This window comes from Adiantum capillus-veneris, chromosome 7 (assembly GCF_014529385.1).
Source record: "Adiantum capillus-veneris isolate H3 chromosome 7, ASM1452938v2, whole genome shotgun sequence".
In the NCBI taxonomy this organism is placed as follows: Eukaryota; Viridiplantae; Streptophyta; class Polypodiopsida; order Polypodiales; family Pteridaceae; genus Adiantum; species Adiantum capillus-veneris.
In genome coordinates, this window is record NC_140937.1 from 82,412,118 (window position 1) to 82,438,119 (window position 26,002).

A 26,002-nucleotide genomic window follows, 5' to 3' on the forward strand; every position below is an offset into this window, starting at 1 on the left:
TGCATACTACAAAAAAATTGCCCCAATATATCATGGAATCATATACATGCCAGTGCACGAGTTTAAAAAAACTCCACCATATACATAGAGCTTCCAAATCTAGGTATTGTCAAAGCCATGAGATAGTGCATAGTGATATGGGATAATATCCCTGCATGTTTTTGACGTTCATTCAGGTCCTTTACAAAGCAGCCCACCAAATACCAGTACGGCTATTAGACCAACAAGCAATATTTTTCATAAGTGTTACATTGTCAACAGGGCATATCAGTATTGCTACCCTACGTAGTACACGATTACGCAGCACAGTAGATCTTAACAGTTTAAGAATCAAAACAAATTAATAGACGCTGACCTCAACAGATCCGAACTCGACAATTGCTTTGCTCTTTTCCATAATGCAAGTGCTACGCTACTCTAACTCAATAGGTGCTCTCTCTCACAATAACTCTAGGCACTTAGTGAGTACTTTCACAAGTACTCGCCTCCTCCTCAAGTAGTGGGCGTCAGGTGGCATGTGCGTACAGCTTGCATTGCAGCTTTTTGCATTCCGGGCCCTACATGCCATTCGGCGGCATTCAATCCAGAGCTATCATTTTTTATATGCGAAGTTTGCACCATGCGGGTTAGGTGAATGCATCGTGTTATGCTAAAAATGGTATTACAGTCAAGATTGCAATACCTTTATTAAAAGGAACCTCTCTCCTCCAAATAGGGTGGCATGCCCACGCCGACCACAAAAAAATAAGAGGAATACCAATTGTGCCCTAGCCAGATAATCATTCTTGGTAAATCTCAACTTCGAGTAACATATCTCCATACTTTGTTTGAGCCGGCCATCAGTGATCCCTGGGTTTATCTGTTTTTGAGATTTTTGATCATGTGAATGCAATTGTTACACTAAGTCAGTTAGTCATTGGAAGGCAATAGACACTTTTTTTATTAAAAAAAAGCGGATGTAGTAAAAAGGATAGTAAGTAAATGTATGTGTGTGTGTGTATATATATATATATATAGAATTTCTAACACTATATATATATATATATATATAGTGAGAAGCTATCTATGGGGTGCTCTGAGTGCTAGCGCTCACCTTTGGTAGCCAGCCGGTAAATGATTGATATCCTCAAACCTCATAACTGAGCACTAGCGCTCGTTTGTAACTATGTTTTGGCTATGAACTTGAGAGGGAGAGAACGAGGCCAATAGAAAGAGGGTTAGAGGGAAAGAGAGAGAGAGAGAGAGAGAGAGAGAGAGAGAGAGAGAGAGAGAGAGAGAGAGAGAGAGAGAGAGAGAGAGAGAGAGAGAGAGAGAGAGAGAGAGAGAGAGAGAGATTTGGGCATCTATCAATGAAGCTTTTCAAAATTATAAAGCTTTTTTGCTTTAGGGAGAGCTATAAATAGGTACTGGGTGATTGTTTTTTAAGTGAAAGACCTATCAGAGACAAGGAGTCTAGACACCTAAGAAGGTACTGCTCTATCTCTTGCTCTATCTACCTCTATATCTCTCTTGCTCTATCTCTTCTACCTCTCTATCTCTTGCTCGCTCTCATATAAAGGTGGCACTCGCCCCAAGCCCGTGCAGGTAAGAAATCAATTTTGTTCGATCTCTCTTGTCTATCCGGGTGAGCGTTGGCCCTTGTCCCAAGCCAATGTCAAGGCCTTGAGAGAGAAAGTTGAATGGTGGTAGAGTGGCCTATATAAACACGCAACCTATGTATTATCGCTACCACATTCAACATACTCAAGCTTTATATTGTTGCTACCACATTCAACATACTCAAGGTATGAGGGTCCACTCTCTCTCTCTTTCTCTCTGTCGCCCTCTCCATATGGCTCTCTCCCTCTCCCTCTTTGCCTTCTCTTTTGTTGCACATATTGTCGTAGAGTGCTAGTGCTTGCCCATTGTGTTGTGCATGAGATATGTCAAGAGAGAGACATCTGTTGGATTGTGTAGGGGAGAGAGAGAGAGAGAGAGAGAGAGAGGAGAGAAGAGAGACACACACATATATATACATATATATATATATATATATATAAATAGAGACAGAAGGTGATGGAGATAGCGATAGAGGGGGGGAAGAGAGAGAGAGAGAGAGAGAGAGAGAGAGAGAGAGGTGGAAATATGGAGATAAGAAACAGGGAGAGAGATACTTATAACTGAGAGGATCAGATATATGTATATATATATACATATATACACAAACCTCTAAAAGTGGGTGGAAACCATAGGCTCACCGCATGGATGGGAGTTCTAAATGAGAGTAAGCTACATTGGCAATGGTATTAATTTGTGAGTATGTTCAAAATGCATTCAAAATGGCATTCTTTGAAGTAGACACGCAGTCAAAAAAGATGACAAGATATGCATTGGCGATTGTTGACCCTGCACTCGGAGATGAATGGTGAAGGTGGGTTGGTCTTTGGTCTCTTTCTAAGGAAAAACAATTGTTCACATATCGTGTTTCCATTGACCCTTTGGAATTTTGTGTAGGACATTGCACGCAATCAAGTGGACAAGTCAACCAAAGCGGATAACGGAGGAAAGGTTATATGGGTTGGCGTGTGCAGCTCTACCATCAGACAAAAAACCCTTCATTCTGCAAGCGATGGCCTCCGATGATTCAAGAGACATTAAGAAGTTGGACATTCCACCGACTGGTGATTACATTTTATTTCCGCATTGTTGAGTTGTCACTACATGAAGCTAGTTTAAGTCATTTTGACTTTTTCTTTGTTTGTGTTCTCACAAGAGAGTCTTTGTTTTTTTAGAATGGTTGAGGATCAAAGTATCTTGGTCTTCCATTGCTAGAGAGGCAAAGAATGTATACAGTTGTACCCACAGTATACATTTTCAATCTATGCCTGGTTTGGACCTGGAGTCATTCATTGAAGGTGCTAAGTTGATACACAAGGGCAAGACCTTTGCTTATGAGCTGGGTGTGATGAAAAAGGGAACACGGGCTGAGGTGAGCAAGGCATTGGTGGATGCAGGAAAAAGATGTCTTTGCAGGCATACATAGAAGACAAGTGCCTTGCATTCGAGAACTAAATTATGACGCTAACAATGTTCTTGGTCGTTTTAGATGGTTGCGAATTCGCAAGTTTAACATAAAAGGGGTCAGGAGTTTGCAAGCAATGCTAGAGATTGAAAATTGGAGCATATTTTTAACCCACTGTAGATAATATGCAACTTTAGAGGCAGAGTCTACCAAGATTTGCCTTGGTTCTTAGAGTATGGTGAGGAATACTTCTCTCCAAACGATGAGAAGGCACACAACGATGATGTGAAGGATAGAGAGGAAAGAGCACGTGGAGGCATGCAACTCTCTATGATAGTAGAGTCAAGTATCCAAAGACCTCAATTGGAGGGGTTTGATACAACATCTGAGGTGTGAAAGTTGATGCCTTCATAATTGCAAAGTACCTGCCGGTTTTGCCAGAGTATATTTTCAATAACCTATTCGATACTGCTTTGCAGATGGAGCAATCTGGGAAGGCCTCGGGTTCGCAGGGGGCGGCTTATAAGGAGAGAAATGTGAGTATGTTTACTAATATCCAAATGTTGAACATATTTTCATACATTTTGAGATTTGTGCGTTCCTTGGTGATCAGGAAAGAGAAGTGGAATGTCAGCAAAGGAGGTGGTGGACTTTGCAACAAGTTTAGAAACAGAAATGTTGCATGTCTCGGGCCTACCAATGGTCACATACCCGTCAAAACTGGTCAGTGGAAAACTTGATTTTGAGTTGCGTTACAATTTGAGATCTATCTTATGCTGATTAAGGTATTTGCAGGGAGCAATGGCGACCATATTCAAATTGTTCATTTCAGTTCGTACAAGACAGAGGATGACTTGAAGATGGCCATGCTAAGCTCTGTGAGGCCACACGTTGTGGAGAAATGTCTTCATCCATTGCGTGATGGGTCAGTCGTGAATGCTTCCTTTGGTTTTTTGCCTTGCAATGCATCTATGCATGGGCTGTCAAATTCCGAGGTGCCTGAATGGAACAAAATGAAAGTGTGCAAGTTTGGACTGCTTCCCCGTCTAGCGCTCTCTACAACAGACGACAGAGGCTTTTTCGTGGTTGTTTGTTTGTCAGACAATTATGGACTGGTGCTGCGTGCATAATATTGCCGCTACAACTGGATGGAATGAAGACCATGTAAACATGGTTGTTTGCAAGACACCAATATGCAAGAAGGATAATAGGACTATGTGCACACTATTGGTGTCCACAATGAGGAAAGAGATCGCATGGACTTCAGAGGCAATTGACATACCATTAGATGATGCCTGGTTTGATGGGCTAGAGGAGAGTGATTGGACAAAGGAGATTGATGGGACACCTATTCAAGGTAAACTTTGGCACCCTCTATCAGAGTAAAGTATCTATGTTGTCTTTGACTGTCATTTGTTATGCAGGAGCTATGGAACGTGGGCATTGGTTTCTTTGGCAACTGCTTGCCCAGTATACAAATGAGAACAATGTTGTCGTACAATATGGCAGTGACTGTGGAGCAATGGCTTTGTTGGGGAGCCAGATGGGCCAAATGATGACAATATTTGAGAGCAACGAGGAGTTCTCCAACAAACTACGCTTTGTTCTTGAAATGCAAGCCCAGAGGCTAACAGAGATTCAAGAGTGAGATAGTAAACTTGTTGAGGAGGTGGATTGTGCATTACATGAAGCATCATTGATTGAGCCACATCCAAAAATTGTGGTTTTAGATCCTCCCACCACCCACTGAACTAGAATAGACATTTCAAGTTTTCCAGATGTAGTGTGGATTGATAATTTATGTAGATCGCTATTAATGATTTCTTTTTGTGGTCTTGCGTAAATAAGTGGATTTTCAACTAATTTCTATTAACACTTATCAATGGTATTGCAATCATTGTGGCTCTACTTTGTTTGTAATCAAGCTCGTTTCAAAAGTTCATTGTTGTAATTGAATATTTATGTACATCTCTCTCATCTTTCTCTCTGCCCCCCCACGCCGTGTTAATTGCATTAGAGAAGTCCTAGCCAGAATTCTTATCCGCATGTTTTAATTTGTGAAGAATCTATCACTTATTTTGTGGAGTGAGAAGCTCTCACTTGCTGGAATTATGCACTTGTCTTCAGATGTAATGTAGCTTGTGTGCAAGCACATGGTTGGAAATGCACATAAATATTTCAAAAACCCAATCGTCACTTCATAGCAAAGTATTTTAATGTTGCGGCGCACTTCTGGTGACAACTTGCACCATCATGGTTCATCATTTGGCGGAGGGAGCTTTTTACATAATATTATGGGATCCGGCACAAATTTCATAAATAAATTTTCCGGCCGATCTATTTTTCCTCAAAATCTCCCTCAAAAAGCTCTCTCCATTCTCCTACTCGATAGGCAATTACCCAAGGATGGAGCTTGCATAGGCCCACAGATGTCACTATGCACAAGTTGCAACATGCATGTAGCTCGTATTGAACCATTCTTTGGAAACTTTGAACGCAACATCTTACCCAACTTTGAATTGCACTTGCAAAATTTTGCCCACACTTGTCATACAAAGTGAGCTTATATAGACCATGACATAATATGCTAGATGCGACAATTTTGTCACCCAAGATGAGATTATGAATTATATATTTGTCATCCACAATTTTGACAACAAGACCAAGTCTTGCAAGTGCAATACACAGAGCAAAGGTCTTTTTGATCCCTAGTACATAAAGCAAACCAAAAAGTGTGAATGAACTACCATTTGCAACAGTTAGCAAAATCTTTCCAACTCTCTTGATGACTGAATAAGAGGCATTCTTGGCACAAGTGACCGTATTCTTGTGAGCGACAACCTCGAGAGAGGCAAAAAAGTCACGATGTGAAGTAATGTGACTTTGTAGCAACTAACATACATGCATCATGGATGGAAGGATGATAAGTACACTTTTCTCTAAATTCCCACTGTACATCTACATCAACAATACAATCTCCAGTTCTAGAATATTCTACAGTAGTTGCACTGGTAGTAGATCTAGGCTCTTTCTTCTTGGCCTCTTTTGCCTTCAACTAACATACATGCATCATGGATGGAAGGATGATAAGTACACTCTGCTCTAAATTCCCACTCTACATCTACATCTACATCTAAATTCCCACTCTACATCTACATCAACAATACAATCTCTAGTTCTAGAATATTCTACAATAGTTGCACTGGTAGTAGATGTAGCCTCTTTCTTCTTGGCCTCTTTTGCCTTCAACTTAGGACATTGCTATCCAGTGATCATTAGCCTTGCAATAATGGAAACGCATCTATTCCTTGCCTTTTTAACCAAAATTCCCAGACGATTTGTTGTTAGCAGAAGCACTAAAAATAGGTGATTTGCTACGTGCACTAAAGAACCATGAGAAGTGGCTGCATTACTATTGCCACCTTTCCTTTGAGCAGCAACAAAAGATTGTTCAATTGCATGCTATTTAGCCATGTTCTTTCTTGAAAGTCACTCATATAGCATCAATGTGCATAATGCATTAAACTTGGCAGGTTGATGGTTTCCTTAGGTCATAAGTCTAGCGAAGGTCTTTTGGCAATGCATTGAGAACACTCTACACAAATGAACTGTCAAAAATAACTTCACCCCTGCAAAAATGATTTTCTCAGTAATATCCTTGATACCAACAAGGAAAGTGTCCATGTCATCTTTCTTTTGCATAATCTTTGACATGAGCATCACAACACTCGAAAACTACATGTACATAGGCTTAAATCAACCAGCAAAACACATTTGATATTACTTGAAAGATTTTTTTGACATATGAAGAAAGAAGAAGAAGAGGTTTGTAAAAGCATTTGGCTAGATGCATGCGCTTTATTTTGGACACAATCTAATGCACAGATAATTACAAAGCAGTTTTATGGTGTTATGGTAGTTTCTATAAACTTTTGAATAGCTCGTTGGTTGGGGTAAAGGCGGTGTGCTTTACCTCCGGCCGTCCACTCTTTGTCCTTATTCATTGTACATATACAAGTAATAAGGCTGTTTACACATTGGCTGCCCAAAATTGGGCACGCAAACGTGGAGGTCAACCAACAGAAAAGTGTTGGCTGCGAAAAAGTGACACTGGACAAAGTTCTAGACAAACACGACCCTCTGTCCAAGGATGGGTAGGCGTCTAACTGATGCCATCTCAGCGAGACAGAAGCGTGTAACCAACAACGTAAGGGTGTAGCTGAAATCGCTATCGCTTTTTTTAAATAAAGGACACTTAGTGTGTAACGCATGTCTGCCCACCCCCAAAAGTGATGGGCAAGCATGGCGGCACTCTTAGCACGAGCACAACCAGTGCAGCCGACCAGCCAAAGAGAATCATGTAGGGGCGAGAGCGTGTCTCATGTCCTTTTTGGCCGGCAAGTGACTAGCTGACCATTGTAGCCCACGTCCCCCCCCCCCCCCCCCCCCCTCCCCCCCGCGGCAACGTCTCCAGCCTCCTGCCATCCAATCAAAGGTCTACGAGGTTGTGCTCAATGTTGCCAGCCAGCAAGGGAAGATTTCCCAACATGAAATCTTGGCTGCCGAGCTTTCGTCGGGCACGTTGTGCTAGAGCTATGTGTAAGGAGCACTCTCACATCCCTTCTCTTGAGAGGTCGCTCCACCCACTCCTTTGTCATCTCTCCTCTTCCCCTTCTTGCACCGAACATTTGTTAAGGGCTTAGGCTCAATCCTTGGGAGTGGCAAGCAAGGCATTGCAAATTCTTGTAGATCTAGAAACGTGCAGGCTGGGAATCAAAGGCTTGATTTAATCAAGCTGCATAACCTTAGCAAAGCTTTGGTGTGAGCATTTGAAGCACCCAGGAGTAGCACAAACTGCAAAAACAGCGCTGGATTTTCAACTCTGCAATTAGTGGGCAAGCAAAAGCAACGATTTTTTTTCAATTGCAGATTTTGGCTTGGCAAGAGCACTGGTCTACACCTTAGGGTGGGGAGCAGCATAGGCTGATTGAGGGGATTTGAAAGCCCTTCATGTGCAGCTGGGAGCCCCTTTAGCCTCTTGGGTAGTCATCGGATCCGTTGGAGGGCCCTTGTGTGCAGCGCAGGCACAGCCATCATTTTCAACTAGAGCTGTTTTTGGAGGCCAATGTTGGCAATTTTTTGGCCGTTGGAGATGCTCGTATGCATCATGGGCAGATTGTGTACCTTGCAGGCAGCGTATGAGCTTTTGGGCACACTTCTAGTGCTCAAGGAGCAGAGTTAACAACATATATTGCTTACAGGGGAGCTACACACACACACACACACACACACACACACACACAGGGCAAGGCCAGAAAGCTCCAGGCTGATTTTAGCAGACTTGAGTGAGGGAGGGAGAGATAGCACATCGGCTCTCCTCCGACATTTTCAAGCATCCGCGATGCACTTCAATGGAAGTCGACATTGACCCCCACTGTCGTCTCGGCATCAACCGGATTCTCGAGCGCACACACAGCTGGAAGGTAGAGATTTCTACATTGGCATTGGAGATGGTTACTGGCCAACAAATACCCATTTTTAATTGAGGCAGAGATTTTGGCGTTGACCCTTACAGGTGGTGTGATTTTTTTGACTGACGGACATTTTATGTCGGGGCGCAGTTGTCAGCATTGGCACTACACAGGTTTTAGCATACACATTGTCTCCGGACTCATCTACTTGGCATGCATTTTTGTTTGCTGACATAGACCTACTTGTGCTCTTCTATGAGGTTTCAGAAGCCATTTTGATATGGTCTTGATGTATGGTTTTTGAGAGACTTCATTCTCTAATCTTTGTCCATAGCCTCGTTGGCTTCGTTGACACACAGGTCTTGGCAAGGTTTCTACAAGACACTTTGGCATAGATTCAGTGATTCGTTTATAGTCATTGGCAGACGATTTGCATATGGTTTTGGCACATGGTTTATGCCCATTGTTCATGCATTTCGGCGAGCACTTTTGAGTTTTGGTGAGATCTCTTAAGAGCATTGTTTTCGCATTGATCAAATCCTCCAAATTGCATCTCTTTGGCACTTGTTCATGTATGAACACTTCGTTGATGTATGTCGAGTACCGATTGCCATTGTGTCTGACATTGTGGAGTCATTTTTGTGTTTCTACTCATAAGCATTGAATAGTGTTCCAGTTTATTGTTTTGAGTCGTATTTCGAAGACTATAGTGGTCGAAGTTTACTCTCTCTTTGCCATATCTTTTCTTGATGGATTTTGGTCAATTTCTAGTGGTCGAAAGCTTCTCCCACTTTGAAAACTTAGATGCAGTTTATGGTTTGAGAGTTTGCACTAAGATTTTGCTCATTTTGAAGGAGAGAATTTGTCGAATTTTCTCTAGATTTCTCAACATAGTTTTGGCTTGATTGCCATACACTCTTTTGATGCATTTGTGATCATTGGATTGAGATGATGATTTCCTCTTGTTGTGGTCAAGGTTTACTCCCACGCTGACACATGTGTGGTTTATGCTTTATGGTATCTTCTTTCATTGACACTATGTATGACATTTGTGAGTCTATGGATGCAACTTGTGAGAGACATACTCCTTGGCCATGCCAATCTGCGAGATATTGGTTGACGCATGTGTGGTTTATGCTTTATGCTATCTTCTTTGATCGACACTATGTATGACATTTGCGAGTCTATGGATGCGACTTCTGAGAGATAGACTTGTTGGTCATGCCAATCTGTGAGATATTGGCATTGCGATCATACAGGGCACATTCGGTGGCATTGCTTGAGGTGCATTAGGCAATAGATGAGATCTTTGTGTGATGCAAACAGAGCTTCGACGCATATTAGAGAGACAATTGCAATGCATGGTCATGCAAATGACGGCGATGTCACTTTTTCTTTTGATATGCCTCTTTCCTACTTTCGGTCCTTGGATGGCACACTTTCTTTTCGTTAGTTGCTAGATGTTGGCGCACCCTTCCATGTCACGCCATGTCGTGAATGGTTTAGTAGCTTTTCTAGTGGGAGACATGGTTATGTGCAGATTGTTGATGGTCCGGCATATGACATTCATGGGGTAGAAGATGTGTGTCATTGTCTAGCAATGCATCCTTTACACTTCGCCATGTGTGGTTTGTTCTTGAGCTCAAAAAGGGTATTATTTCAGTGACATAGTTGATAGCGGCTGTCAGGTAATGCTTAGAGAGCAATCTTTTTAGATGCGTTGCAGAACGGTAGTGATTATTAGGGGAGCTCAAAGTGACTTGATATATCATATACATGCATCTGAGGTACGAGATAACATAGTTTCAATTTTGCTACTAGCATATGATAAGCGAGAGATGAGATGTGTCTCCTTGGCTTAGTGAGCTCTACCATGCTCACAAGACAGAGTATGTAGCTATGCGGAACATGTCAGAGGTAGAGGTGGAACGGGATTACTGTAGTAAGACACAGCAGGTGTCTTCACAATTTATGTGCGAATAGAGGTAGCGTAGGTATGCTCCCTAGAAACATAAGCAAAGATGATCGACATGGAGTTTTATGGTATGTTCATGCTAGATGTTGATGAGTTGATACCAACACGCATAGTTCCACCTATGGATGAGAGAGATGTAGCCACCTTAGCGTCGGTGATGACACATCTATGTGTGATTAGTAGTCTTGATGATGCAGTGTATGCAGATAGCACTGAAGAGGTTAGTACAGTCAGGTTTGTGCAGATTTTGTAAGCGTTTGGGGGTCTCATGTACGACCTACTAGTGTTGAGGCCTGACCTAGTAGTTGCAATAGGATCATTTGGAGTAGGGATTGTTCCTCGTTCAATGGCTGACGCTAGTATGATGCATTCTGGAGCTATGTAAACCATATAGAGATGTTTGCGAGATTTATGTCCTTATTATAGGTAAAATCTATTTTTAGCTTTATCAATTGTGGTTGACAATGCACAAACTAGTGGCACCTCATTGAGTAGTGCTAAAATGCAAGTGGGACAACCAATTCCTCATGTAGATCCTATTGCATAGAGAAGATCGACAAAAGTTTCTAGCTTTCCTAAATGGTTTGTGACAAGCCTAGATTATATTATGGTGGTAGATTATGAAGAGTCCTCATGTTATTATGAGGCTATGTTATGGGATGGCATGCTTACAACGAGAGTGTGCTGTAAAATCAAAGATGGATACTTCTGAAAAGATTTTGTATTTAAACTTAGTATCTCTATCAAAAGGCAAGGATGATTTGTCACGTAAATAGTTATACATTTAGCATCACACCCAGCAAGGTTAGATTGGCTATCAAAGGTTTCAAGTAAAAGCAGGATAGATATTTTAACAAGGTCTCCTTTCCAACTATCAAAATGAATACCTTGCATATAATCCTTGCTTTGATTACCATACAGCATGGAGTTTGTCCAAATAAAATGTTCTTACATGGTGATCTTCATGAGGAGGCTCTTACATGAGCTAGATGGTTTTCGTTTCCGAAAGACAAAGAGAAGCTTGTGGGTAAGTTTAAGGGAAGCCTATAGTTTCATGCTTTTATGAATTATCAAGGGTATGGTTGGAGCGAGATCAATCTTTGCGTCTACAAAGAGAAAGCTACAATTGGTCACATCCTTTATGTGGATGATATGTTATAGCTAGGAAGCAGAGTCCTGAAGTAAATACATTGAAGGTGAAGCTATGTGCAAACTTTGACATGAAGGATAAGAACAAACCATATTTTTGGCATGCACATTATGCGGGATGAGTCAAAGGAAGTTCTTGTCATGAAAAAAGTACATTTGTCAATGGATGGGGGGAAGCCGATATCTATTCCATTGCCTCCATTTGTGAAACTTAAGCAAGAGAATTGTCTCAAATCTAACTAGGAAACTGTTGAAATAGCCCAAATTCCTTATATATGTGATGTTGGTTATTGATGAATGCCACGATCAGGACTTGGAATTGTTGGCAGATTTATGCTCTTGGCAAGTAACATGGGGAGGTAATGAAATATGTGATGAGATATTTGAATGATACAAAAAATTTGTGCATTTACTCTGGAACAAAGAGGCCAGTGTAGTTGGCTACATGTATGTAGATTTTGCAAGAATGTGGACAACAAAAGGTCATTGGTAGTGTAGTATGATGACGATTTTGATTGCAAAATTGTATATCTCATTCTGGCACAAAAGAGGAGCATGTTGTCAAAAGTTAGCAAGGAAGGTATATTGCTTGCTTGTCTAGTGGAAGATTTGGACATTAATGCAAAAGTTTCAATTTTGCATTGAGATAGTGTTGAAGATTTGGACATTAATGCAAAAGTTTCATATTTGCATTGTGATAGTCAGTCCTATCCAACTAGCATGAAATCAAGTGTTTCATGCAAACATGAAGCACATTGATGTGAGATATCCCTTCATTTACGTGGTGCCTGAGAACAAGGCATCAAGCTTATCAAGATCCACACAAATGACATCCTTGCTCAAGTACCCTCTGAGAAATTTGCAAGCGTTTATGGCCCAATCACCTAGCTTACTAGCCATACTAACCATTTACACTATTTAAATATTATCAAGACATATAAAAGAGCTCTACATCCAAGCCACGATGATTGCAAAGCATGCAACTCCACAAATGGATATGTCAATCCTCTCTCTCTCTCTCTCTCTCTCTCTCTCTCTCTCTCTCTCTCTCTCTCTCTCTCCACAATGTCATTGCTTTAAGTGGAACCCGGCTTACCATCCAAACTAACCTTTCACACTATTTAATTGTTATCAAGACATATACAAGAGCTCTACATCCAAGCTACAATAATTGCAAAGCAAGCAACTCCAGAAAGAGATATGTCAATCTTCTCTCTCTCTCTCTCTCTCTCTCTCTCTCTCTCTCTCTCTCAAGGGTGGTAGATTGGTTATGCGATTTCCCTCTTGAATAAGAGGTGTTAAGTTCAACTCTCCTCGGTGGATAGATCTCTTGGGATAATTTCCTATGACGCTAAAATTCTCTCTCTCTCTCTCTCTCTCTCTCTCTCTCTCTCTCTCTCTCTCTCTCTCTCTCTCTCTCTCTCTCTATACATGCTTACACACTACCACTGGTCACAAGAGTGGCAAAGTTGCCTATCACCCAAAAATAAACCATCTCTAATCTAAAGAAGGTGTCTTCCCTTTTCTTGGATAGTATCTCCTTGTATGTTCATATAGCGTTCTAAGTAGGGGGAGCGATTACCATTTGATGTAAGGGACAATCATGCTTTTCATGTCCTAGTTCCACATTTAAAAAATATCTTTGTTTTTTATACAAATCTTTTGCTAGAAAGCAAGATAAACCAAAACTTATCTTCTCATTTCGAGATATTGATGTCCTTAAAGGGCAGAAGAGAGAGTTTCTCTTAGAAGTCAAACTCAAATTTCTATAGGATTCTCTTTTGCATGTAGGAAACATAGTTAAAACTTATTTCTTTGAAGTCTCAATAAAACAAGCAAACTAAATTTGTAATATGAATTAGAGGCTTGCCAAAGATAAAGAGTACATAGACTACTTGTGAGATCTGTACGGTCAAGCGTACTTACGAAAATTTAGAGTATGCTTCCAAGGCCTTCAAACACAGTACTTGCTTGAGCAGCTGTGTCAGCAAGCACATTGTCTGTGAAGGTGCAGGAAATGTTAAATACACTCTCATGGAAATACTTTCTACCCTACACACCTTTCATATACCATCCTCCCTCCCAATCAGGAGTCATTGCAACTAGTCACTATGTATACTCCATTCGAAAAAAGTGTGGCCGCCTCCTAGCTCACAACGCATAAGCAGAACAATAAGTGGCACATATTGCTTGATGACCTACAACAGTGCCATATGTCAGTGCACAAAACAACACAAAGAGAGAAGAAGCCAAGGAAGAAAGAGACGATCCCATGTGATGTAGCCCTTGCATGTGTGCGCAGAGAGAGAGAGAGAGAGAGAGAGAGAGAGAGATTTTATCATCGTCCTCAGGTCAGATATGACCTATGGCTATCTGACCTATGGGACCAAAGATACATGTGATGTACTATGTGGTGCTAACTAGAGTGCTTCGTTAGCCGCATTTAGCTTAAGTTTTGTGAATGAGTTTGCCGACATGATGCTTATCCGCCCCTATTGGTTTATCTTGCAATCTCATCGTGGATTCTCCAACTGAGTGGGGGCACACATCTATGTAGCTCTGAAGCTAACTCTTAAGCTCATTAAGGGACCCTGGGTGATCCAAGCTATTGTCAGGGTCAAGGAGTAGAAACGACCCTCTGCCACGTCCATCAATTGGGAAGGGGCTGGCAAGGAACTGCAAGGGAAGCGTGCATCATTCTAGCCGTGACGCTGCATGTCGGTCTAGAGCCGGCAAATCAACAAAGCAAAAATTCATGTGAGAAAATTGACCTTTTTGTGTGATTTTCCGCCCAATTCCAAGGTGGGTGGAGATAGTTGCAAGCTAATAATAGAATCAAAGCAAGATGGTGTAGCAATGCCGAGAAGCATACAATCTATATTAAACGACATAATCAATTCTATCGTTTGAAAAACTCAGCATCTTGCGTAGATCCACATGCCTTCAAGATGCATGCGTTGGCGATGGAGAAAGGCCGACGGTTCGCATTTGCTAAAAACAGACTAGAGCGTTTTGGCCTTGCCTCTGTGGGTCATATCTTTCAATCAATGCATTCCAATAGTCCACCCTCAAGATAGGAAGCTCCTTGAGCACTTGCGTAAAGCCACATGCCTTGAAGATGTAAGCATAGCCTTCAAGACGAAAGTACAGGTGACTGAATTTGGAAAGATACACTTGCTTGCATACATTGAAAAACAACCTAGAGCTTTCTGGCCGTGCTCTTGTTGCACACATCGCACAATCAATGCATTCCAAGAGGGAAGCTTCTCAAGCACTTTTTGTGTTTTTTCAAGCCCACCACATTTGGCATACATATCGACCAAGACATTGCCAAGCACAACATCCTTTTTCAACAACCTCTACCTAACAATATAATTGTGAATTTTTGTAGTCTCATGCCTTCAAGATGCATGTGTAGGTGATTGCATTTTAAGAGAGGCCCTCGCTTCAAATCTACTAGAGCTGTTTGGCCCTACTCTTGTTGCACATCTAGGAATCAGACGCCATTCTGGATTGGAAGCTCCTCAAGCACTTTTTGTGCTTTCTCAAATGCACCACATTTGGCATACATCCAAGTCAGTGCCAAGCACGATATCTTTTTACAACAGCCTCTGACTAACAATATAATTATGAATTTTTGTACCCCCTACTCGCTACTACTGGCTCGCATGTAGTTTATTCATTACTGCACCAGATTCCTTGAAATCCCGTCGTTTGCTCCTAAAGACCTTGCGTGTACCTTAAAAGGCTTGAAGGGATTCGATCCCGAGCCTCTAGAAGATTTAACCCATTTGGTGCTCCCGTAACCATGCCACTGATGGATGTGGTTGAAGTTAGATGGGATTCGGCTATTTAAATAAAAAAGAAGCTGGACTTCAGCATCGTCCCCATCCTCGCTTTTGACTATTACTTCATCTTCGTCGTCGCCTTCGTCTCCGGTTTCTTCCTTGCCGTCGCCCCGTGCTTCGTCACCCTTCCTCTTCATTTTTTTCTGGTTTCAATGCCTTCAACCCTTCAACCCCAGATTACCCTTGCAATCATCTACAAAGCCTCGCTCGCTATTGTTGTTGCACTAGGTCGACACACGGCACACACAGCCCATGTTCTCATGAAAGAGAGAGAGACACATGCCTCAGGTTGGGATGCCTCACGCAAGCTAGAGAGAGAGAGAGAGAGAGAGAGAGAGAGAGAGAGAGAGAGAGAGAGAGAGAATCCTTTTAGATTCTATGTGAATTTGTTTTTTAGAATTGGGTAAGCCCTGCGTGTGCGTGTGCGTGTGCGTGTGCGTGTGCGTGTGCGTGTGCGTGTGTGTGTGTGTATAGAGAGAGAGAGAGAGAGAGAGAGAGAGAGAGAGAGAGAGAGAGAGAGAGAGAGAGAGAGAATCCTTTTAGATTCCATGTGAAATTGTTTTTTAGAATTGGGTAAGCCCTACTACTGCATAAGAGCAGCCCGATAGAAAGTGTGCCACGTGGGTTACTGAGAGAAAAGGAATGCGATTTTGGCTTCTACGCTAACTGAGTAATAACTGAATGCTCAAGGATCGTGGTGATGAGAATTGCAATGGAGAGCCCACATTGTGTCAACTATACTCACCATTGTTTCTCTATAGATTAACAATCTATATCAATCAGCGTATGTACTCAAAACACCAGAGGTGATAATCACCAAATAGAACCACAATCTTTTTTTTGTCTCAAGATGATAATGCTGGGCTCTTTACCATACAAGATCACGGAATCTGAGTTGAAAAGAACAATGTTATCAACAGATTGAAAAAGACAAATGGATTTGACGATCAGTATGACATAAATAGATGAAATACATGGGGGACCTCCAAAGTAGGTGACACAATGCAGGCGTTTCAAATTTACACATGCATTATTGTGCCAACTCAATTTAAGCCATGGTTACTTTCTTCTACACATACAACCTTGGAGGTTACCCCTTGCTGTATAAATGTTATACTCTCTATGTTTTCATAGCGACCTAAGATCTGCAAAATTGAGGTTCCGCTCTCTTCTCATGGCTCTTGTTGATAATCAGGGTTCTCTTTCAAGATGACAAATCCCTCCAAGATAGGGGATAAAGGGATGTACCTGCCATGCAAAAGAGACGGGACCAGGTTGACATCCTTAACAAAGGAAAGGCAAGCAACATAAGCATCAAGGTCCTACAAAACTGAAAGGAAACTGTCGCTTACTTTTCCGTCGCAAGCTCTGCCCTGTCGCCAGTAGCAAGAAGAACAGGGGTTGTATGTGTTTGAAAACCCGTAATAGATTTTGGCCGACCTGCCTGGCCAACTACATCCACTGCCTGCCCAACCCGAACAGGCACTGGAAGCGGCCTCAAGTTCTCATCTACGGTCATGAGCATACGCGGCTATACAAGAGCGAAAAGCAAAAGTGAGCTTACAGTGAAGCTACAAATGTGCCCCAAAACCATAAAGAAGCATAAAACTTCAGCACAGCTTCACCTGAATAGCCAATGTCAAGAAGTACAGCACATAGTGATACTTTCCGAGTATAATAGCCTTCATGTCCAAACAACCATGCAAGACTGTTATTAGCCCCGTTAGGGCAACACTGCATAGCATAAGCAAAGGCTTAGAACTCGTCTAGTCGGATATTGCTCTTAACGTCACATTTTGAAAAAATGAGGTACCTGGAGAGCAAAAACCTATCCGAGTGGTAAGGGTTAAGAGTCATCAACCCCTTCCCCATATGCACGAGACCTTGCGCAATTCGGACCTGGATATATTCAATTTTCAGCAAGATTCTTAGATTGACAGTATATAGAAAGAAGACAGCCAGGAAAACTTACACAAAAGAGTAGACTGGGATCTTTGTAATAATAACTTGACAAATTTCGCAGCATGCCAGCAATACGAGCATTGTTGGTTCCTGCTCCAATCAGACCAAACCCCACTATTGCTGTCTGCTCGACAGCATACAAGTAAGACAGCGCCTCTTGAAACTAACATGCAATCATCTTGAGGATTCAAACATCTTATTTACCATGGCAACTTCAACATCGCTATCATGGCTAAGCCTGCTCAGTGTGTCCATGACGTTTATCTGGATAAAGAGAAGATAAGTACAGGCACCAATAAAATGAATTTCAGGGCAAGTAGTAGGGCTTACCTTTGGATTGGATATTGAAAGCATGCCTAAGGCAAGTGGAACGGCCCGTCGGATATTCTGCTCCCCATATTGTAGAAGATGTTCTAAAGATCTTATGGCCATATCTGATCCAAGCTCCTCAGCCATTGCCACAAGAGCAATTCCTAAAACAGCAGAAGATTGATAGTTTTCACCTTTCTCTGTATGTTCTCCACATTGAGCAAGAAATTTTTGAACCTGCAGTGTTTAGAGAAGGTATATGTGTTTAGAAAAAACACGTATACATTTATACAAGCAAATAGAAAGACCTCTAACACACCAAAAGAACATTTCCTGAACCAGCATAAGCGCACAACTCCAATGTAACTTGAAGGTATTTTGAGATTTTGTCACTAAGAGTTTTTGCTACTTCCAAACTCGCATATACAGCATCCTGTTTAGACAATCAATCAAAATCACTCTCTCTCTCTCTCTCTCTCTCTCTCTCTCTCTCTCTCAACCGGTCTCAAAGACGGATTACAGACTTCTTCAGAGCAGACACGGGACAGCGGCAAGAGCCACTCCCACAGCAGAGCTCCCCCCCCCCCCCCCCCCCCCCCCCCGTCTCACACCAGAGGCACATTGATTGACCGAGCGATTGAACTGGGGAAATCCAGGCGCCCACGACTGCGCAGGACTACACAGCATCGACGGAGGCTACGTCAAAAGATTCAGAGCACGCTGGCCAGGCATGCACAACTCCCGGTCAGACTACTAACCATGGAGGATCCGCCAACGACCGATGCTAGATCTTTTGTGATTCAGCTATCCCAACTAGCCGCCCATTCTTGCTTAGTTTTTCAGCTTAGCTCACATCGACCTATCTAGAATCCCATAATATATATCTTTGTTTTGTACTGTTGATTAGGTTATTTTGTTACTCTGACTTTGTATCAGATCCACCACCTTGTAACTTTCTGGTCTCATAGGTCACTATGGCCTTTTGAAGACGTTAATATAACATTTCATTTCATTTCATTTCTCTGTGTGTGTGTGTGTGTGTGTGTGTGTGTGTGTGTGTGTGTGTGTGGATTCTAGTAGTAGTAGTATTTTTGTACCAAGACATGGTATCAGATTCACAATTTTGTAACATTTTGGTCTCATAGGTCATTTTGGCCTTTTGAAGACGTTAATATAACATTTCATTCATCTCTCTCTCTCTCTCTCTCTCTCTCTCTCTCTCTCTCTCTCTCTCTCTCTCTCTCATTCTCATGATGGAAGAATTGAATACCGTGAGAGAAGAGATACGGGTTATCAAGGAAGGTGAGGAGAAGAAGTCATGGGCCGCGGTCATCTCCGCAACACAAAAGAAAGTAGAGTAGGCCGAAAAATGGATTGAGGTTGCCAAGAAAGGGAAAGGTAAGGAAGCTCCTTGTACACCCACTCTTATTAACATGACCCTCGAAGAGGAACAAAGGAGGAGGATGCGGGCTCTACATGTGAGGGTAACCGGCCTCAAGGACATAAAAATGTGGAAAAAGAGGTAACAAGCCTCACATCCATGATGGGGGTGGACAAGCCTTCACACACAAAGGCTTGGAGAGTGGGCAAGAAGAGTGATGGCCCGGGAGAATCTTTGAAAGGGAGAGCTCTCATACTACGCTTCCTCTCCTTGGAAGAAAAGAAGGAAAGAGGCCTACTCTCAAGAAGACAGGTATTTTTATCGGCGATGATCTCACTCTCTCACAGCTTGCGCATATGAGAGAGGTAATGCCAGAAATTACGGCGGCAAGGGAGAAGGGAAAGATGGCCTTTTACAGAGATGGTCGGGTGGTGATTATAGAGCAGCGCTCTACATGACGGTGTGAGACCTACGGGACCACACTGAAGATGGCTACTTGGAATTGTAATGGATCTATGAGGTTGGACATTGGTGCCTTTGAGGACAGTTTCAGAGACAGGGACATTGTTTTCTTCTCAGAGACGCATCAGGCCCCCTGACAGCTTATGCCACATGTGGTGGGATACAGATGGGAGACAACCCACAGGACAGTAGCGAGATCTGAGCATGGGAGGGTATGCAGCAACAGTAGGATGCATTACACAAATTGCAGAGGATAGTGGATTGTCTGTAAACCTTGGTAAAACCAAGGTTATGGTGTTTAACACCACACCATAGTGGATCGGGAGATCTGCACCGACTTTCACATATGGTAAAGAGATTGTAGAGTATACAGATGCATACACTTACCTTGGGGTTGTCTTCACTGGGCCGAGGTTTGCTTTGGGGAGAGCAGCAAAGACTAGACTGATTAGAGCTTATGCGGCCTTGGGAGGCTTGGAGAGAATGTGTTCGTAGGTTCAGTTCCAGGAACCTCGGACAAAGTTATGGCTCTTTGATATCTTAGTAGCCTCAGCTATGTTGTATGCCATGCAGACATGGGGACCTTCTGTAGGCCAGGATGGTTGGAAACGTATGGAGAGGCCCTTGGTATCTATGATCTCTCGACTGATCAGAGCCAAGGCCTCTGTACCCCACGCTATCATTCAAGCAAAACTAGCTGCCCCTCCTATGGAGATTGAGGCGCTTCCCAGATCAGTCTCCTTTGTGCACAGCTTGTGGGATACTATTAGAGACAGATATGCTAGACTGGCCCTTGAGTCCTCCAGACAGTTAGCTCTTCAAGGGGACACTTCATGCTGTTATGCACAGATGACATCATGGTTTCAGACGCATGGTTTCACCATGGACAGGCTGCCCCCTTTCCAGTACTCTCTTCAAGCACCCTCGATGTCTCTTGAACGGGTGGAGATTACTAGACTCGTTCGTCAGGACCTGATCCAGTTGGATACTAGGAAGACATGGATAGAGCCGTCACAGGAGTTGGGCACAAAGATGGCTTTTATAGAGAGCATCTTCTCCACCTCACAGGAGATGGGTTTATGATTCGACCTAGCTACATGGACACACGTATGTCTCATGGTTTGCGGTATGCCATTGGTCAGATACGCACACATCCTCACATCAACTGGAGATTGAGATTGGTAGATTTAGAGGGATACCAGCAGACAGCAGGATATGCCGCTTATGCCAGTTAGAGCCAGAGACAGAGACAGAGCTACATTATATATGTCATTGCATAGTGTACTATGAGATACGGGGCCGTTTCCATTGCTTATTTAGAGAGGGTTTCGGTCCTTTCTCTAGGGTCACGAGTTATGAGGATCAGAGATGTCTTGGGCTATATCTACTTGAGTTACACAGATATAGAGACACTTTACTGGGAAGAGATAGAGAGAAGAGACAGTCCCAGAGACAGATTACAGGTTTCTTTTCACTAGATATGGGACAGCCAGAGGAGCAGTCATCATTGCAGAGCTCGGCCCCCACTCATTCGACCACTACCAGCACTCTCATCGACCGAGCACTGGACCTACGGAGATCCGGACGGCCACGATTGAGGAGAGGGGCTACACAGCATCGACGGAGACTACAGCAGAGGATTCGAGCCATGCTCTCTCGATATCCAGAGTGCAGATGAGGATGGATTCTAGTAGTAGTAGTAGAAGTAGTAGTCTCTCTCTCTCTCTCAGAAACAGAAGAAGAAGAGCAGTTGGTGACGAAGATGGGGATGAAGAGGCAACTAACGTCACCAAGATACTTCAATAGGATGCCACAAGGTGGGTAACAAAGCACTGCACCGGAGCTAACAAGGAGCTTTCTTCCAGAAGATTGAGCAGTACACTTGCTGAAAGGTGGATCCTGAAGACCATGGATGGAGATGTAACTCCAAGAGACAGTGTAGGAGGCTTTGACACAAGATCCATGTGAAAATCTGTTGAAGAAGCTTGGTATAGAAAGCAAAGATGAGAGCAGCCAGCCGACCCTGAATAAACCACCCGCCAACAAGCAATAACAAAAACCAAAACCCCAAAAACAACCACCCAAGCCTACCAAAATAAGAGGAAAGAAAACAAGACACCAAAAACAACAAAAAACAGACAAAACAAACCAAAAGGACAAGCTTCCACGCACACACCTCTGAAAGCAAGCACACTCACTCACACACACACCTCCGAAAGCAAGCACACGCACACACACACACACACACACCTCCGAAAGCAAGCCATGAAAGGGCAACAAGAAGCGCACACACACACACAAAGGGCAAGCTTCCACACACCCACGCGCACGCAAGACCTTGGGAACACACTCATAGTGGCTACATGGAATGGATCTTTGCGCCTTGATGTAGGGGCCTTGGAGGATAGTTTCACAAGGAGAGATCATTTTCTACTCTGAGATGCATCAGGCCCTGGGGCAGTCCATGACACATGTGAGCGGATATAGATGAATCATGAGAGACAGCTTGTAGACAGGAGACTCGATCAGAGCACAAAGGACGAGGTTCAAGAGCAGTGGCAGTCTTATTCAGGGAAGAGCTACAACCTCTGATACATATAGCTCGGAGGGATGAGCATGGCAGCATGCTAGGTACATGTGGGTGAGACTGAAGGTAGAGACAGGCAGATAACTCTACATTGCTATTTGCTATTTCCCTCCTCGGACGTCACTATATGCATCACCTAGAGGACAGTCTCCCTTCTCTATTTTGGATGATGATATATGGGAGTTTCCCAGAGATGGTGACATTATTATCTTGGGGGATTTCAATGCTAGGACTGCCCATCACCAAACAGTATTCTATGATACCTCAGAGGAGTTGATGCGGAGCTTGATATTAGATGAGGAGCACAATGAGTATGGTAGATGATTGATTGATATGAGGACTGGGCATGCATTGGCCATTTTGAATGGCCTACAGAGATTCCCTGCAGCAGCAGGTGGTTTTACATGCTTTCCACATCGGCATGGCGCTAGTACAGAGGATTATGTTATGGCTCCACCAGGACTCATTCCTTCCTTTCAGGATTTCATGGTGGGCACTAGGCCGACAGGGGTAGCAGTCGATCATGCTATCTTCTCTTTCACTCTATTATTCCACTTCAGCACAGCTTTATTGGGAGAGGTCTCCACACATACTCAGTATACCTTCACGAGGGAGACAGATCCCGTGTACACTAATGAGATATATATGCAGCCATGCACTCAAGAGCTAGGATGGCCACTAGATGAGCTCACCCAGATTCTGACAGAGAAGCTCCTTGATGCAGCATCAGAGGCATATCCCCACAACCGGCCTACACGCAGACGATCTGGGAGCATGCCTCAGAATAGTTGGCATGATGAGGAGTGTAGAGAGACGAGGATCATATTACAGAGAGAGGTGCTCATGGGTACTACTACACATAGACAGTCACAGATTTCCTTTCGCCACCTAGTGCGACGAAAGAAGAGAGCTTACCTATCTTAGTTAGAGCGTGATCTGTATCAGTTGTTTATGAGTCAGGACTCTAGTGAGGCATGGAGGCTTTTCCATGAGCACTCTCCACCGCTAGCCATCACTTCCATAGAGACATGGGGGGAATACGCTACATCTTTCTATACAGCATCAGAGCAGCCACCTTTGCCTGACCCTCCAAAGGCATGCCCAGAGACATGTAATTTCTTTAATGCTAACAGGATGAAGACAAGAAGAGCATAGGATCATGATGGTCTGGTAGCAGAGCACTTCATCCATGCCAGAGATATGCTTGCAGAGCCTCTTGCTATGATGTTTAATAGAGCCATGTATGAGGGTTTTCCTGAGACTTCGGAGTATGTCAACGATTGTGCCTATCTTCAAGTCGGGAGATCCTAAGCTTCCCAAGAATTACCGCACCATCATGGTTGGTCACACTCTGGCTAGGCTATATGCATCAATTCTTAAGCATGAGTGAGTGGATGGGCAGAGAGAGAGAGCATACAGGCAGCAAGATAGGCAGGGTTCAGGAGAGGTTTCTCCACTCTTGACCTCATTTTGACACTCAGAGCCATTATTGAGGAGGGTAGACACCATGGCAGGAGGATTTATTGTAGCTTTGTGGATTTTCACAAAGCCTTTGATACAGAGCCACGAGCCAGACTCATACGCAGATTGCAGGACATGGGGGTGCCCACAAAGCTGATCTGGGGGATCTTAGCTTTATATAGGAAAGTGGTAGGGCGGGTACGCAGTGCGCACTACTCATGGCATGTCCAACATGGTTCACTCCACCATTGGGGTGAAGCAGGGCTATCCCCTATCTCCGACTCTCTTTGGGATATATGTAGATGAGTTTTTAGATTATGTACAGATAGAGGGTGATAGAGGTGCTCAACTTGCAAGGACATGGATTCCGTTGCTATTATATGTTGATGATATTGTGTTTATCTCCTCTCACAGAGGGGATGCAATGACATTTGAATGCATTGCATGTATTTGCACAGGACACTGGATTGTCTGAGACCAAGGTAATGGTGTTTAACACTACGGCGCAGTGGGCAAGGAGGTCTCCCCCACTTTTACATATGGTTGAGAGACTGTGGAGTATGCAGATACATATACTTATCTTGGGGCAGTTTTCCATGGTCCAATATTTTCCCTAAAGCGTGCAGCAGATACGAGATTGACCAGAGCCTATGAGCATTGGGGAGACTTGAGAGGATTTGTTTGCAGGTTCAGTTCCAAGAACCTCGAACAAAGCTTTGGCTCTTTGACACTTTGGTCACTTCAGCCGTGCTGTACGGAGTGGAGATATGGGGCCCCTCAGTTGATCATCATAGCAAAGCTGGCAGTACTGATGGATGGAGATGTATGGAGAGGACCTTGGTATCTATGATTTCTCGGATGATTAGGGCCAAGGCCTCAATACCACATGACATTGTTAGGGCCGAGCTCGCTCGCTCCTCCATTGGTAGTGGAGGCACTTACTCAATCAGTTTCATTTATGCATAGCACCTGGGCTCTCCCTAGAGACAAATATGCTCGATTAGCACTAGAGTCTTCGCAACAACTGGCATTGCAGGGAGATAGATCATGTTGGTATGTAGAGATGGCATCTTGGTTTCAATTACATGGCTTTATTATGGATCGGCTACCCCCATTTCAGTACTCTCTGGATGCACCCTCCATCTCCCTCACCAGGGCACAGATTACCCGGCTCATTAGACAAGACATGATTCAGTTGGATACGAAAAGGACATGCATACAGCCTACACATGAGTTGGGTACGAAGATGGCTTTCTATAGAGAACATCTTCTCCAGCTTACGGAGGATGGTTTTGTGATCAGACAAGGATACATGGATACTCATCTATCCTACGGAATATGATGTGCTATTGGTCAGATACACACATCCTCACATCAACTAGAGATCGAGACAGACACATTTAGAGTAGTACCCGCTGAGTCCAGGATTTGCCAGTTGTGCCAAATAGAGCCTAAGACAGAGCTACATTACATATGTCACTGCCCAGTAAACTATGAGATACGAAGCCGCTTTTCACTCTCTATTTAGAAAGGGTTTTGGACCACTTTCTAGAGTCATGAGATACCAAGACCTCTTGAAGAGGGGCACAATGAGAGAGATCCAACGACAGCGGCAGATTACAGATTTCTTTCAGTCACAGACAGAGGAGTTCAAGCAGACCCACAGCATACCAACACCAGAGGCATGCAGCTTGATCGAGCGATAGAGTTGGGGCGGTCCCGTTGCCCACGAATGAGGGGGCCCTCTAGACATCAATGCAGATTGCGACAGAGGATCCATACCATACTAGCGCGACATAGGAGCCGACAGAGTGCTTACCTTTGAGGACATTGAACCTCTATAGCGTTTTGGATACTGATGTATATCTACATGATGCCTCTACTGTCAGAGAGCTCCATTGTATCAGCTCACCCCTTTATATTCCCTTTGTATCAGCTTTCACCACACACCTACCCACTATTTTCTTTTCAGTTCTTTGTACTTTTGTACCCAGACCTAGTATTAGATTCACCACATGTAACCTTTTGGTCTCATAGGTCATTTTGGCCTTTTAAAGACGTTAATATCATCTCTCTCTCTCTCTCTCTCTCTCTCTCTCTCTCTCTCTCTCTCTCTCTCTCTCTCTCTCTCTCTCTCTCTGAGAAAGAATGTTGCTGGTCAGTGATAGGATTTGACGCCCATCTGCCCTTCTTAAGGCATTTTGCCGGTCGTATGAAGGCCAAAGTTTTTTTGAGTCTGTCATTGGAAGGGCTTGTTCAAAAATTATCCTTCTATAGAGAAGGGTGAAAACATGTCAATGGAAGAGCTAATTAAAAAACATTTTATATATATTAATGCTCATTTACAATGTCTATATGTATATTGGTTGTACTCATTGACAGAATATAGTATCTTG

General features: G+C 43.2%; 1 protein-coding gene across 1 annotated transcript in view; it reads right to left on the bottom strand.

The window, feature by feature from the left end:
- Nucleotides 1-16,363: 16,363 nt before the first annotated feature.
- Nucleotides 16,364-26,002, bottom strand: part of LOC147454124 (26S proteasome non-ATPase regulatory subunit 2 homolog A-like) — a 41,422-nt gene continuing 31,783 nt past the window's right edge. Inside the window, exons 18-25 of the mRNA XM_086516130.1 lie at nt 18,035-18,148; nt 17,737-17,952; nt 17,611-17,670; nt 17,417-17,530; nt 17,258-17,343; nt 17,070-17,178; nt 16,797-16,975; nt 16,364-16,692 (exon numbers count right to left, since the gene is read on the bottom strand). Of these exons, the coding sequence (XP_086372256.1) occupies nt 16,617-16,692; nt 16,797-16,975; nt 17,070-17,178; nt 17,258-17,343; nt 17,417-17,530; nt 17,611-17,670; nt 17,737-17,952; nt 18,035-18,148 (954 nt within the window). The 3' untranslated portion in view covers nt 16,364-16,616. The remainder of the gene's footprint in view (nt 16,693-16,796; nt 16,976-17,069; nt 17,179-17,257; nt 17,344-17,416; nt 17,531-17,610; nt 17,671-17,736; nt 17,953-18,034; nt 18,149-26,002) is intronic.